Below are 12,286 nucleotides of genomic sequence, written 5' to 3'. Positions count from 1 at the left end.
GACCACTAGGGTAGCCAGCCTGGGCTGCCACAACAACATACCACAGAGCGCGTGGCTCAGACCACAGAAACGTATTCTCTCACAGTTTTGGAGGCCGGAAAGTTTGAGATGAAGTTGCCCTCGGGGTGGGTTTCTGGTGAGGACTCTCTTCCTGGCTTGCGGAGCGCTGCTTTCCTATGTCCTCACATGGCCCTCTCTTTCTGTGTAGATGCAGAGAAATTGAGATCAATCTCTGGTACCTCTTCCTCTTCATATAAGGACATCAGTCCTGTCAGGTTAGGTAGGCCCCACCCTCATGGCCTTCTTTACCTCCTTGAAAGTTCCAGTCTCCGCATACATACAGTCCCTTTGGGAGTTAGGGCCTCAACGTAGGAACGGGGCGGGGCCTGAGGTGTTGGGAGGAGGCTCTGCTAACTCCATGACAACCACATAGCCAAGATCACAAAGTAATCAGTAATAAAGTTATTTAAATGTTTTCTTTCCTTTGGCAATTCGACACCATGCCAGCAAGAGACTGATTTATACAGATATCATTATCTTTAAAAGAGAGACAGAGAGGAAGGGGGCATGAAATTACAAGTTGTAATTGCCATCTATTTCAGATTTTGTCGGGGGCTTAAATGCATTGAGATGATGCAAGAGGAAGCAGGTGGCAGCCCAGGCCCCTCCTGCTCCGGCCTCTTCACCAGGTTGGAGGTGCTTTGGCAGCTGTACCCCTGCAACCAGGGGAGACGGAGAAAGATGAGGAATTAAGGAGGAAGCGGAGAGAGACAAAGTAGAGTAATTAATGCAGCGGGGAAAGAACACACGCATTCTATCTGCCCCAACAGCTGCCTGTTCCTTACATTTACCTGGTCTGCCAAGGTGCAAAGTCTGCTCCACCCAGAGGTATGCCTTTTTGGCAGCATGGTGTCTGAAAACAGAGAAAACTGATGGGACGAAAAGACTGCACATTGGAAAGGCTTTCCCCCGATTTTCCTTCCTAACATACACAAGAGAGAAGGAGCTTAGTAGTGAAAGTAAGAATGAAAACGCAAATGCACTCATGAGCCCAAACCTTCATGAGTGCCAATAGTCAGTTCAAGGAGGGTATGAAGTTGTCCCTTAATGGGATAAACATCTTGTGTGTTAATAACCTGCTAGTAGCAAGGCTACCACACACAGACACGGTAAAGGCTCCTGAGCATCAGCCCCGTGGTGCAGTGACGGAAGGGGTACAATCTGTAGCTCAGGACGGCAGCCAGACTGACGGCGAAAGGACACCAGGAGCTGGCCGAGGGCTCCTGCTCCAGGCCAGCTTCTCAGGAAGGATCCGCTGGGTTTCTTGGGAAAATGGAATGTGAGCGTGCTCTGTGTCTGCCTCCGGAGCCCCTGTCCTGCTCTGAGTCATGGCTGCAGCTCCGGAGCTTCTGCCAAGACCATGGTCGGGGGCTGAGTCTCCGCCAGCCTGGCCCAGCAGCCTCCGCCTGAGAACATGTCTGTGTGACTGGCCTGGTCCAAGGGGACGGTTTTACCTTCTAGTTGGGCACAAACTGAGCTGACACACAGACCTCTTGCTTTATATCTTTATGCTAAAGAAGGGAGCTGTCCGGGTACAGTTGTTTGGATACTCAGAGGTCCTGGCCCCTTTCATCAAGGAGGTGACATCCCACAAGAAAGGGCTTCTTCCTCTTTGGAAGTGTGTGACTCTGCTCACTGGGAGTCCCCATGTGACCTAAGACCCTGGCGTTGCAGGCCATCCAGAGGCAGCTGGAGGAGGTGGAGGAGCAGCAGAGGGCCTCCGAGATCCAGGGCGTGAGGCTGGAGAAGGCACTGCGAGGAGAAGCAGGTAGGCGTCCCAAGGGACCCTGCAACCGTGGTCTGGGGACAGAGCTGGTCTAGCCCGTCTGGCCCAAACAGTGAGACTTTGTCACCCTCTGTCAGCATCAACGGACAGTGTGAAATCCACAACCACTTTGGACCTTCACAGTCAGCCTGATGGCCCCATTTAAAATTCCAAGGGGCTTGGGTAGACCTGTGGGCCTGGCCACTGGCTGTCCGGTCCGCCAGGGGTCTGCTGTGTGCGTGCTCCTTGCTGTTCAGGGCTTGGGAGAAACTTGGGAGAAACATTTGGGCCTTCAAGCAATGTTGGTAGAGACTCAAAGCGCAGACCTAAAGTAGAAATCCCGGTCTCTGCCTCTATGCACTGTGTGACACGGGGCCAGTCATGTTTTTCATCTTTATGAACGTTGTGTTCTCCTCTAAATGGAGATAAGAGTGGTTTCCTACCTTACAGAACTGATGTAAGAATTGAAGGAGAAAGTATTTATATATATGAGTGTGTGTACATTTAGATATATATATATATACATCTATACATATGCACATATAAATAACGTTTATACACACATATATAAATTAGCACATTTCCTGGCACAGGTAAAGCACTCAGTGGTAGCTATTCTATTGATAGTTTCAGATGCTCAGATCCAAACAGAATTCATCTGGTGAAGACCTACTATGTGTTGGACATGAAGACAATGGGTCTATAATGATGGAGATGACACAGTTTCTGCTTTTGAGAACTCCATAGCCACTGAAGGACCCAGACATGTGGAGAAATAAACCTCCACTCGGGAGGACCAGTGCTGGGATGTGAACAAGCTGTAGGGTGCATGGGAACAAATCATGGGGTCCCTAACTGATCCTGGGAGAGAGGCAGTCAGGCGGGGCTTCCTGGAAGGGGTGACCTATTAAGATGAGAACCAGAAGAGGAACAGGGGTTAACGGGGAGGGGAGGAGATTATTCTGGCGGAGGGGGCAGCCCCTACAAAGGCCATATGTGAAAAAAAAACATAAAATGCCTTAACAAACAAGGAGCTGGAGGAGGGTTTTGGGGGGCGGGATGACTTCTAGACACCTACCGTTTTTGGGAAACCACCTGGCATCTAGGTGGGGAGTGAATTGGAGGAGGGGGTCCTTAGGGTTTGTGGAAAGTACTGTCTCTTTAGCTTTGGGACATGATGCCTTTAACCCTTTATATTTTGAATATAAGCTGTGAAAAACCGAACACCGAAAACACATTTCTCTCTGTGCAGCCGTGAAAATGTGTTACTTGTTAAACAACAGAGTGCAAGGTTAGCATTTCACTTCTCTTAAAAGTGCAGCTATTTGCGAGTGAAGGTACTAGCAGGGGCAGACCCAGGGTTTGTGAGCCCCGAAGCGCCCACAATGCCGTGCCTGCGAAATCATGCAGGCTGCTCCCAGAGCCTTGCAAGGGTCCATCCAAGTGAGGGCCCCGTGGTTTTGAATTATGAGCCCTACGGTTAATTGGTTTCTGGAGAACAGAGAAACAGTGGAGTCTGACTTTATCCTTCTGTGCCTTAGTTTCCGTGTTTGTAAAGCAAGAGTGATAATCACATCTGTTTCTTGGACTTGTGGTGAGGATTGGCTAAAGCGATTTATATCACTTTAGAAGCTCTAGCATGGTGCCTTGACTATGGGATGGATGGGATAGATGACTAGTAAATGCTTGTGCCTTGCCTTACTGAAATACACTATGCATTTTCTTGCAAAGAAAACCCAAGTCCACTCATCGGAAGTAGGATTCATTACAAGAGTGGTGACTATTTCTGGCCACTGGGTGTGAGAGTCGCTGCCTGTCTTTGCAGCTGCTCTGGGGGCCTTAGGCACAGCCACCTGCCCCTGTCTGACATTTGGTCACACTCCCAATTAAGAAAGCTCGGGCACTTTGCTTTAGGAATCCACCGATTCCAGGGAGAGCCTTAGAAATAAAAAAGGTCACGCCAGCAAAGCTAGGGCATGTTTCAGTCTGCTGGGGAGGAAGTGGGAAGGAGTGGGGTAAGTAGAGTTACAGGCACCAAAGAGCACTGAGTTCAAATTCTGTCCCATTGCATTCAGGCTGTGTTGGTCCTAGGAAATCACTCAACTTCTCTGGTCCCATATTCCTCTCCCTGAAGATGGATGGTCTCCACAGTACCAGGTCATTTGGAGAAGTAAGGGTATTGGTGGGCAAAGTGTCTCCCAGAGTATAGGTGATAAATGCTACCTGATATTATTTTTCAAGACACTAATACCCACATACATACACTTTTAACAAATTGTCTCTCTCATCTTCAGTACTCCGGGTTTAAACTCTAGAAACCAAATTTTTGACACTTCTGAAAATCTCCCTCGCCCCAAATGTGAAGAGAGGCTATTTTGAGTTATGAGCCAAAGAAACCCAGGCAGCCTGTGGCGTCTTCGAAGGTGTGCTGACCTGGCCAGAAGATGGGTTCCATTCATTCTCTTCATGTCCTTGGTAACTTAATTTCCCTTTTTCTCCTGGATTGTCCCCGTGTGGGTGACAACTGCAAATCAACCAGGGGCGGAAGACGCAAAGAGTCAAGTCACGGAGAACAGCCCCAAAGGGAACTGTTTTGCAAGGAGATTTCCAAGCCAGGCACCAAAATTAATATACTCTGACTTGTAATAACATTTGTGCAACAATAATATTCCTTTCCAGTTTAATATTCTATCCAGCCCCTTTAAGGGATTGCCCTGGTGCTTAATGAATGACCAATGCTTATTAGGTTAAGTTATATTGGAGCTGGCCTGTGCTGCTCTGGTTCAAGTAATTTAATGGGAATTATTTAATAGGTATTATTAGGATAATTAGAAAATGATCACAGTGAGGCAATAATATTGAGCTATAAAGGTTGTGAATAACCAAATTTAGAGACAGGCCTGAAAACATGAGTCGTCTGTGACGGTTAGGCAAGTCTCCTCCAATAATTATGTGAGCCAGCCTGAAAGGGTCTTTTGTTCCTGGAGTTATTCATTAGGCAGGCATTGAATTAGAGGAACATGCGGGGGTGCAGGGCGGAGGGCGCTGATGGCTGATGAGCAAAATGAGGCTTTGATGAGCTCCTAATTGTCGTGACAACAATTCTTGCTTTCTTTTTTCCCCCCAACGGTCAGAAATAAGCTTCCCCACCCCCAGGGAAGGGTTTCCCTGCCCATTTTGTCAAGAAAGGGAAAACCAAGAAAAACAAAAATACAGGAATCCACCCCAGAAGACAAGTCATTATGTTCTGTAGCATGCGTGCGTATGCGTGTGCATGTTACAGATGGACGTCCTTGTCCGAGGGAAGGGACTCCCCTGCTGGTCCTGGCTGCCCAGAGTACAGGACTAGGACATGCCAAGTCTTGATTGCCCTGGGCCCCACCCTCTGTCAGGAAGCTAGCCACAGCCTAGCCGACCACTTAGGTTTTTCTCAAGCAGGGCCCTGTTACCTATCAGTTTGTTGGTTGTCAGTGTGGTGGTCAGTGTTTTGTGCTGGGGGTGTGGAATACCCCCACTTAGCAAGAGACTGCCATTCACATTTAGACGGTCTGGATAACAGAATTTGTTCTTTCTTTCCATACCTAGAGACGGATGAAATCTGATGAAAAAAAAGTGTCACTTTAAAAGAGAAAGGATTTATCCCCAAGAGAAGTATATGGGAATTATTCCTCCCTTAGGAATTTACCAGCTTCTGGGAGCATTTATCAGCTGGTTGTCTGCATTGAGTTTCTTGTCCTTTTTAAAATAATAATAATAATAACAATAATAACAATAATAATGATTATTGTCATTATTGGAGCTGAATGGCTCCTCCGTCCTATAGAGGGGTTTGCAAAGAACATCAGGGTGTGTGCGGCTGCCAGCAGGTGGCAGCAGGAGCACACATTATGACTAGAAATTGGCATGAAAACCTCGCTGGGAAGAGGGATGTGCTTTGGTTCATGCTCTGTGGTTTTTTATCTTGACTGCTGCTGAGGAACACAAGGAATAATAATTTTCTGGGTAATGTAATGGAGAAGTGTCCTGAAAAGGACAGAGATATTTGAGTCAGGCGCTCCTGAGTCGAAATCCTGACACCCTTCATAGAGAATGGCAAGGACTAACAAGCCTCCAAAATGATGGCTAAGCAAGGAAAGAATGTGGGTCGGCTTGCCACACCTCTGTGGTTCAGTTGAAGTAGGATGCTCCTGAGTCTGAATCCCAAATGGCCACTGGATAACAAGGACCTTTTCGGAGAACTTTCTCATCTGTGAAATGGACTAATCATACCATCCTTACAGGGTTGATATGAAGAAGAGACTAAGTGAAATACTGTTAGTAAAGCACCTAAAAAGGCTGCCTGGCATACAATTGGTGTTCAAAAAAAATTAGTTCCTTCTTTTTTTCTCTTTTTTGCTTAACCACCCCCTTTTACAGCCAGCCCCCAAACTCCTCCCCTCTGACAGCTGTCAGTCTGTTCTCTGTATCTGAATCTGTTTCTATTTTTTTTGTTAGTTTATTTTGTTCATTAGATTCCACACATAAGTGAAATCACATGGTACTTGTCTTTCTCTGACTGGCGTATTTCACTGAACATAATACTCTACAGGTCCATCCGTGCTGTTGCAAAGTAAGACTTCCTTCTTCTTTTTTTTTTTTTTTACAGCCAAGTAGTATTTCATTTAGAAATGTACCACAGCTTTTTTATCCACTCATCTGCTGATGAACACTTGGGCTGCTTCCAAATCTTGGTGATTATACATAACACTGCAATAAACCCACCTCTTCTTTTCTTTCCTATTCCTATCGTTATAAAACAGAGCTGGATGGGCAACAGTTTTTCAGACTGTATTTAATTTGTTCATTGCTTCACATTCATTTATAACTACACTCCCTAGAAGAGATTTAAACTAGTTTGTGTGTGTGTGAAGCAATGTGAATAAATAAATAACCAACCCATGTATCTCACGTGCCTGGTGCATAGTAGGATCTCAGCGTAGACTCATGGTGTTACCCTCGCCCCAAAATAGTTCAGTAAAAGCAGACTAGCAAGGAGAACCAAACACTGGTTCTGCGGCATGCCTCTCTGACGGCATGCCGTACTCTGGGGGTCGATTTCGGGGAGCAGACATCCTTTGGGTAACCTTCCACAGAGATTTGTTCCCTGCCTGTGCTAACAGGCGGTGAGTCCAAGGCTTGTCAGCCATCACAGTGACTGGCGGCTGTGCTCTCCAAGGTCAGCAGAGGAGGGGAAAGGCTGAGGTCCTTCTGTGATCCTGAAGGAGTCTGATTGTATGAATACAGGGAGGCCATAAAACTGCAAACTCAGGTAACATTATTTTGCGACATAATACAATGGAATAGGGTCGGAAAAGAACTCCAACCTCACAAAGAATGGCCAGGAATAAGGTAGTCTGCAAAGTGGATGGTGAAGCAAGCAAGGCATTGGGGGTGGGTTTGCCATGACTCTGCAGGTGCTGAAGTGAATGCCGAGGTGCACTGTACCCCAGTGGGGAGCTCGTCACTCACAGCACAGCAAGCACGAGTTGCCCTGTCCCCAAGCCCTGTGGCCTGACATAATAGGCTCAGACGGTAGCTGTGCACACAGTGGGTTGTGTCACAACTGAGGAGCTCGGGGCAGAGAACTCAGTGGCTTTTCTAGCAAGCAGCAAGCTGGCCACTCCCCCTTTCCCAGGGAGAGAGAGTTTCACAGTAGCCCTGCTGCGCGGCATCCTGACCCGCTTCTCAGAACTGCCTCTCCAACTAGTTGTAGGAACGGCTCAGGTCAGAGGGTGGCTATTAGGTTTTTCAGTTTGACGCACTCAGCAGAGACCCAGGGACGCTCAACATCTATGGCAGACTGCCTCGCTCAAATGCCGATAACCTGTTTCCAGCCTCTGCAGCCACAGGGTAGAAACTCAGTGGCCTTGTAACAGCGGTGGGCCCAGTGCAGACAAGACTAAGATTGTCTCCTGGAAGGAGACTCGGGTTCTTTTCATTGCATGGATTCCAGTGTCCTTGAGGCCTCAAGGGTTATATGGCTTAGAGCATTGCTTTGCACACGGAAAATTACCTTGAGAGCAGCAAGAAAGCACATTTTATCTTACAAGTGAGTCTGTATTAATGTATAATAGAATAAATGTTTCAAGAAATAATATTGAATTTTGCTTCATATGAAAAACGGAAACTTCCTATTCTGTCCCATTTTTAGTGCTTGTTATAACCCATAAAATTAATTTTATGATTCCTACTCAGCGTTGAAAAACACTATCATAATGACTTTACCTGGAAAAATGTGTAAAACCAAATAACCAGAGGGCTGCCTGGGCCACAGACCCAGAATGAGGTTCCTGAGGAGTACAGGGTCGCACAGTGCTGGACGAGGCACTGTAAAAGCCCATTCACTACAGGCATTTTTGCCAAAACCCTTGCTATGCACGTGAGTAAGTGAGATAAAGCTCTGAGGTCAAGAAGAAGAAAGAAGGTGTGCTGAACCTCACATGTGCCGGGAAAGAAGCAAGCGCAAGAGCAGAAATCCAGGGCGACTGTGGGGGTAAATATCGGTGCTTTAGAGTCGAAGCCTCGGAACTAACAGAAAGTTAAGGAGCGGACCTTGAGATGCCCCCGTAAGCTAAGTGTCTAGCTCTCCCAAGCCACTTACAGGTCAAACTGCAGGGGTGTCAAGCCCGTGTTCACCAAGGGCCACATCAGCCTCACTGTTGCCTTCAAAGGGCCGAATGTAATTGTAGGACTGTCTAAGTGTAACTACTTCTTAACAGTTAAGCGGGAGCTCAGCGCTGCCGACGGGTAGAAACTAGGTGTCGGGCGAGATAAAACTAGGTGGAGGCTGGATTTGGCCTGTGGGCCTTGTGTTTGCCACCCATGCTCTAAAGAAACCATGCCTCAGTTTAGACTTTCGAGATCCTGACAGATTAAGTTCAGTTTTTAAAAATAATAATTTCTAAAATCACCCCAAACACAGGGGAGTCAGTCACTAAGAATGAGAATCAGCAAAAACAACACATTTAAATGGCCAAGGACTTCAACTACATTAATTATTAAGTATGGAAAATACTATGTCCAAGTCTATGTGTGAAATATTTAAAGAAATAGAAAATTGCATACAAAAAGGAGCAAGCAGAAAAACACTGTAAAAGCAAACAGGCAACAAACACCACCTTAAACTTAACCAACTTTAACCATAATCAAACTTAACATCATGACCTTCCTGCTGTGATATGTGAGAGAGATATATTGTCACTAAAATAGATGTAAGTTGGGCCCTGGCTGGTGTGGCTCAGTTGGTTGGGGATCGTCCCATAAACCAAAAGGTAACAGGACTGATTCTCAGTTAGGGCACGTACCTCGGTGATGGGTTTGGTCCCCCGTCAGGGCATTGCGAGAGGCAACTGATTGATGTTTCTCTCTTACACTGATTGTTCTCTCTCTCTCTTTCCCCTCCCTTTCCCACTCTCTGGAATGACTTTTTTAAAAAGAAACAATTTTTTTAAATAAAAAATAAAGTAGATATAAGTGGAAGTTGAATGATTGGAAGAGTGTTCCAGGGCCCTTATATTATTTAAAAGTAAGCTAAGGTGGTGATTAGCCTACTGTTAAGGTGCCTATTCAAACTTTAAGTGTTGTCACCAAAAGAGTAGAAATAAAATGTATAAATTCCCAACCAGTTTGGGGAAACAGAGGGAGAAGAAACGAGAAAAAATAACCAGCCAAACAAAAATTCTAACTCAATTCTAAGTAGCAATGAAAGAGCATAGAAAAAAAGATGAAAAGATAGCATAAAGAAAGATGGAAGAAACAAGCCCAGATATCTCAGTGATATCAATGGCAGTTCATGACCAAAACCACACCCAGTTATATGCTGTTTAGCAGAAACATGTAAAACACAGAAAGTTTTAAAGGAAAAGGATGGCAAAATACATACGAAATTAATAAAGCTGGAGTAATTGTATGAAAAGCAGTAAAACAGCTTTTGCTGCCACAGCCATGGATAGGGGCAAATAGAATCGCCACATTGTTGTAAAATGATCAACTCCCTGAGAAGTATGATGGTTTTAGATGTGCATGTATTGACTATAAAAGACTCAAAATATATAAAACCAAAAAATGATGAAACCGTGGGGAAAATTTTCTATTATTACCACAGGAGGACTTAGTATGTCTCTCAGGTGAGGATGGCCAAGCACACAGAACATGAGTATAAATCTGAACAATGCAACTAATGGCCTTAATTGAATGGACACTTAAAAAACCCCCGCACTTTCAGTTTAGAGGATGTATATCCTTCTCAGTTTCACACGGAGATTTACAAAAATTAGCCGTAAATTCACAAAATAAATCTCAGGGGCTTTATAGTATATAGACTCCATTCCATGTTATAGTGTAATTAACTTAGAAAACAACTGACAAAAGGTATTTTTTAAAACCATATATATAGAAAGTAAAAATAGATGTTTCTCATGAATCAAAAAAGCAGTATTTAAAAAATACTTGGAAATTTAAATGTACTAAATAGGAAAAGGAAAGCAGTAGGTCAAACTCATGGGAGAGGCACTGAATGTCGTTCTCAGAATTACTGCCTTCAATAATTTTATTAGAAAAGAAGAAAGGTTGAAAATTAATGAGCTAAAATTAATGTCTAAGCTTAATTTAGAAAGAGGGAAACAAAATAAGCTTAAAGAAAATAATAAATATATGAGCAGAAGTAAATGATATAGACAATAAAAATAAAATACAGAGGATCAAACAAGTCAAATATTGGCCCTTTAAAAAGACTCCTGTACACACCCCAGTTGGGGTACAGAAGTATCCCTTCTGTACAGGACATGTTCATTGGTTTTAGAGAGACAGGAAGGGAGAACGAGAAAGAGAAAGAGAGAGAAACATCCGTGGGAGAGAGAGGCATCCATCAGTTGTCTTCTGTACAGGTGTAGAGCAGCATCATTCATACTAGCAAAACCCTAAGAACTGCCTAGATACCCGTTCATGGGAAATGGGTAAATTGTGGGCCTGCTAACTGTGGCATATACTGAATATTCCACACACAGCAATAAAAATGAATTGCAACATGGATGCATTTTAGAAATGCAATAATATGGAGTTCAAAATAAGCAAGTTTTAGAAGACTACATGTAGTATAATATTTCAATAATATTCTAAAGCAAGAAAAACTTTATTTATAATGAAAAGATACGTAGCTAAAAGCAAAACCAAAAAAGTGTTTAAAAAAGGAAGGACACTGGATCTTCTGTGTCTCAGCAGCAGCCCCTGGCTCCGTGCGTGGAGCCATGAGTTCCTCCCCTCTACCAAACATCCTGGCTTTGTCAAGACTGAATCAGGCCAGACCCACAGTGCAGGTTTCTGGGTTATCACTCTCATGTGCAAGGCACCTGTGGGAGGCCAGCGTGCCCAGAGAGCTGGATAGAGGAGGCCTGGCTGGAGGTTTAAATGAAATAGGCCTGTGGATGAGCACAGGAGCTAAGAGCTGACCAGAGGCCAGAGAAGAAGAGACAAAGGCTGAAACCCAGCCCTTCTGGGGAGATGCCCCGCACGTGCCGCCGAGGGCTCTGGCTGCAGCTACACTTCTGTGCCTCAGATTGTCGGTGAAGATGTTGAAGGCTGTGGCACAAGTGCAGCAAGCACCACGTTCGGACTTCTCTGAGACTCTGTGGAGGCAGGAAATCACATCTAAGGAACTGGATAGTTAAAAAGCAAAACCACGCACCAATATGCCACCAGAGAAGCATTCAGCATCACCAATGAAAGAAAATGCTTAAAAAGCCACGACTTGAAAGACTAGATTGTTCATGTATTATTGTTATTTACAGGGAAAATAGTTATTGACCATTGAGTGCAAGTCCCTGTAATGCAAGCAAGGACTAAGTGTCGTCAGGTTAGGTGATTCGAACTTGACTGTGGAGTGCAATTGGAGAATTTCAGTAGGGAGTAACCGAATTTGCTTTGTACTTTTGAGGACTCACTTGGGGCAGAGCAGGTCAATTTAAATAACTCCATTAATAAAAAGTGGTTTTGTGTTGAGCTTTGATCGCTTCGCCTCACCTGGGCAAGTGGGAACCTTGCATTTTGTCCAGAAGAAAGCAGGATATGCATACATGGGAGCTCATGAAGAGCCAGTCAAAGATAAACACAAGCAACTGTGGCTGCAAGGAATAGGTAACAGTCATTCCAGTCATAGCCAGGGGCTGCTAGCCTTCTGGCAGCTCCGTTCCAGCGGCATCCCGGTTCCCAGATGTAGCAGTTCCATGCCTGCCCTGGAAAGGCTTTCAGTTCAATAGCAGCCACGAGACCAGATGGAGAAGTGGTCAAGCCAACCGTCCGTGTGGGCACAGAGCACTGAGGTCTTCCCCAGCAGGTGCTGCGGATCCAGCCAGCCACGTGGCCTTTTCATTTCGGTGGGGACAAAAGAAAAGAACTATTCAACAGTTTTTATTAACCTCAGGTGAG

The 12,286-nt window shown here is 45.1% G+C and overlaps 1 protein-coding gene across 1 annotated transcript in view; it reads left to right on the top strand.

Annotated features, from left to right (window-relative positions):
• The window catches only part of MICAL2 (microtubule associated monooxygenase, calponin and LIM domain containing 2), a 209,057-nt gene that overhangs the window by 183,817 nt on the left and 12,954 nt on the right, over positions 1–12,286 (top strand). Inside the window, exon 33 of the mRNA XM_037050057.1 lies at positions 1,735–1,828. Coding sequence (XP_036905952.1) covers positions 1,735–1,828 — 94 coding nt within the window. The remainder of the gene's footprint in view (positions 1–1,734; positions 1,829–12,286) is intronic.

This window comes from Sturnira hondurensis, unplaced genomic scaffold (assembly GCF_014824575.4).
Source record: "Sturnira hondurensis isolate 20B ecotype Veracruz unplaced genomic scaffold, ASM1482457v3 Scaffold0006505, whole genome shotgun sequence".
In the NCBI taxonomy this organism is placed as follows: Eukaryota; Metazoa; Chordata; class Mammalia; order Chiroptera; family Phyllostomidae; genus Sturnira; species Sturnira hondurensis.
This window is presented reverse-complemented; position numbering and strand designations above follow the sequence as displayed.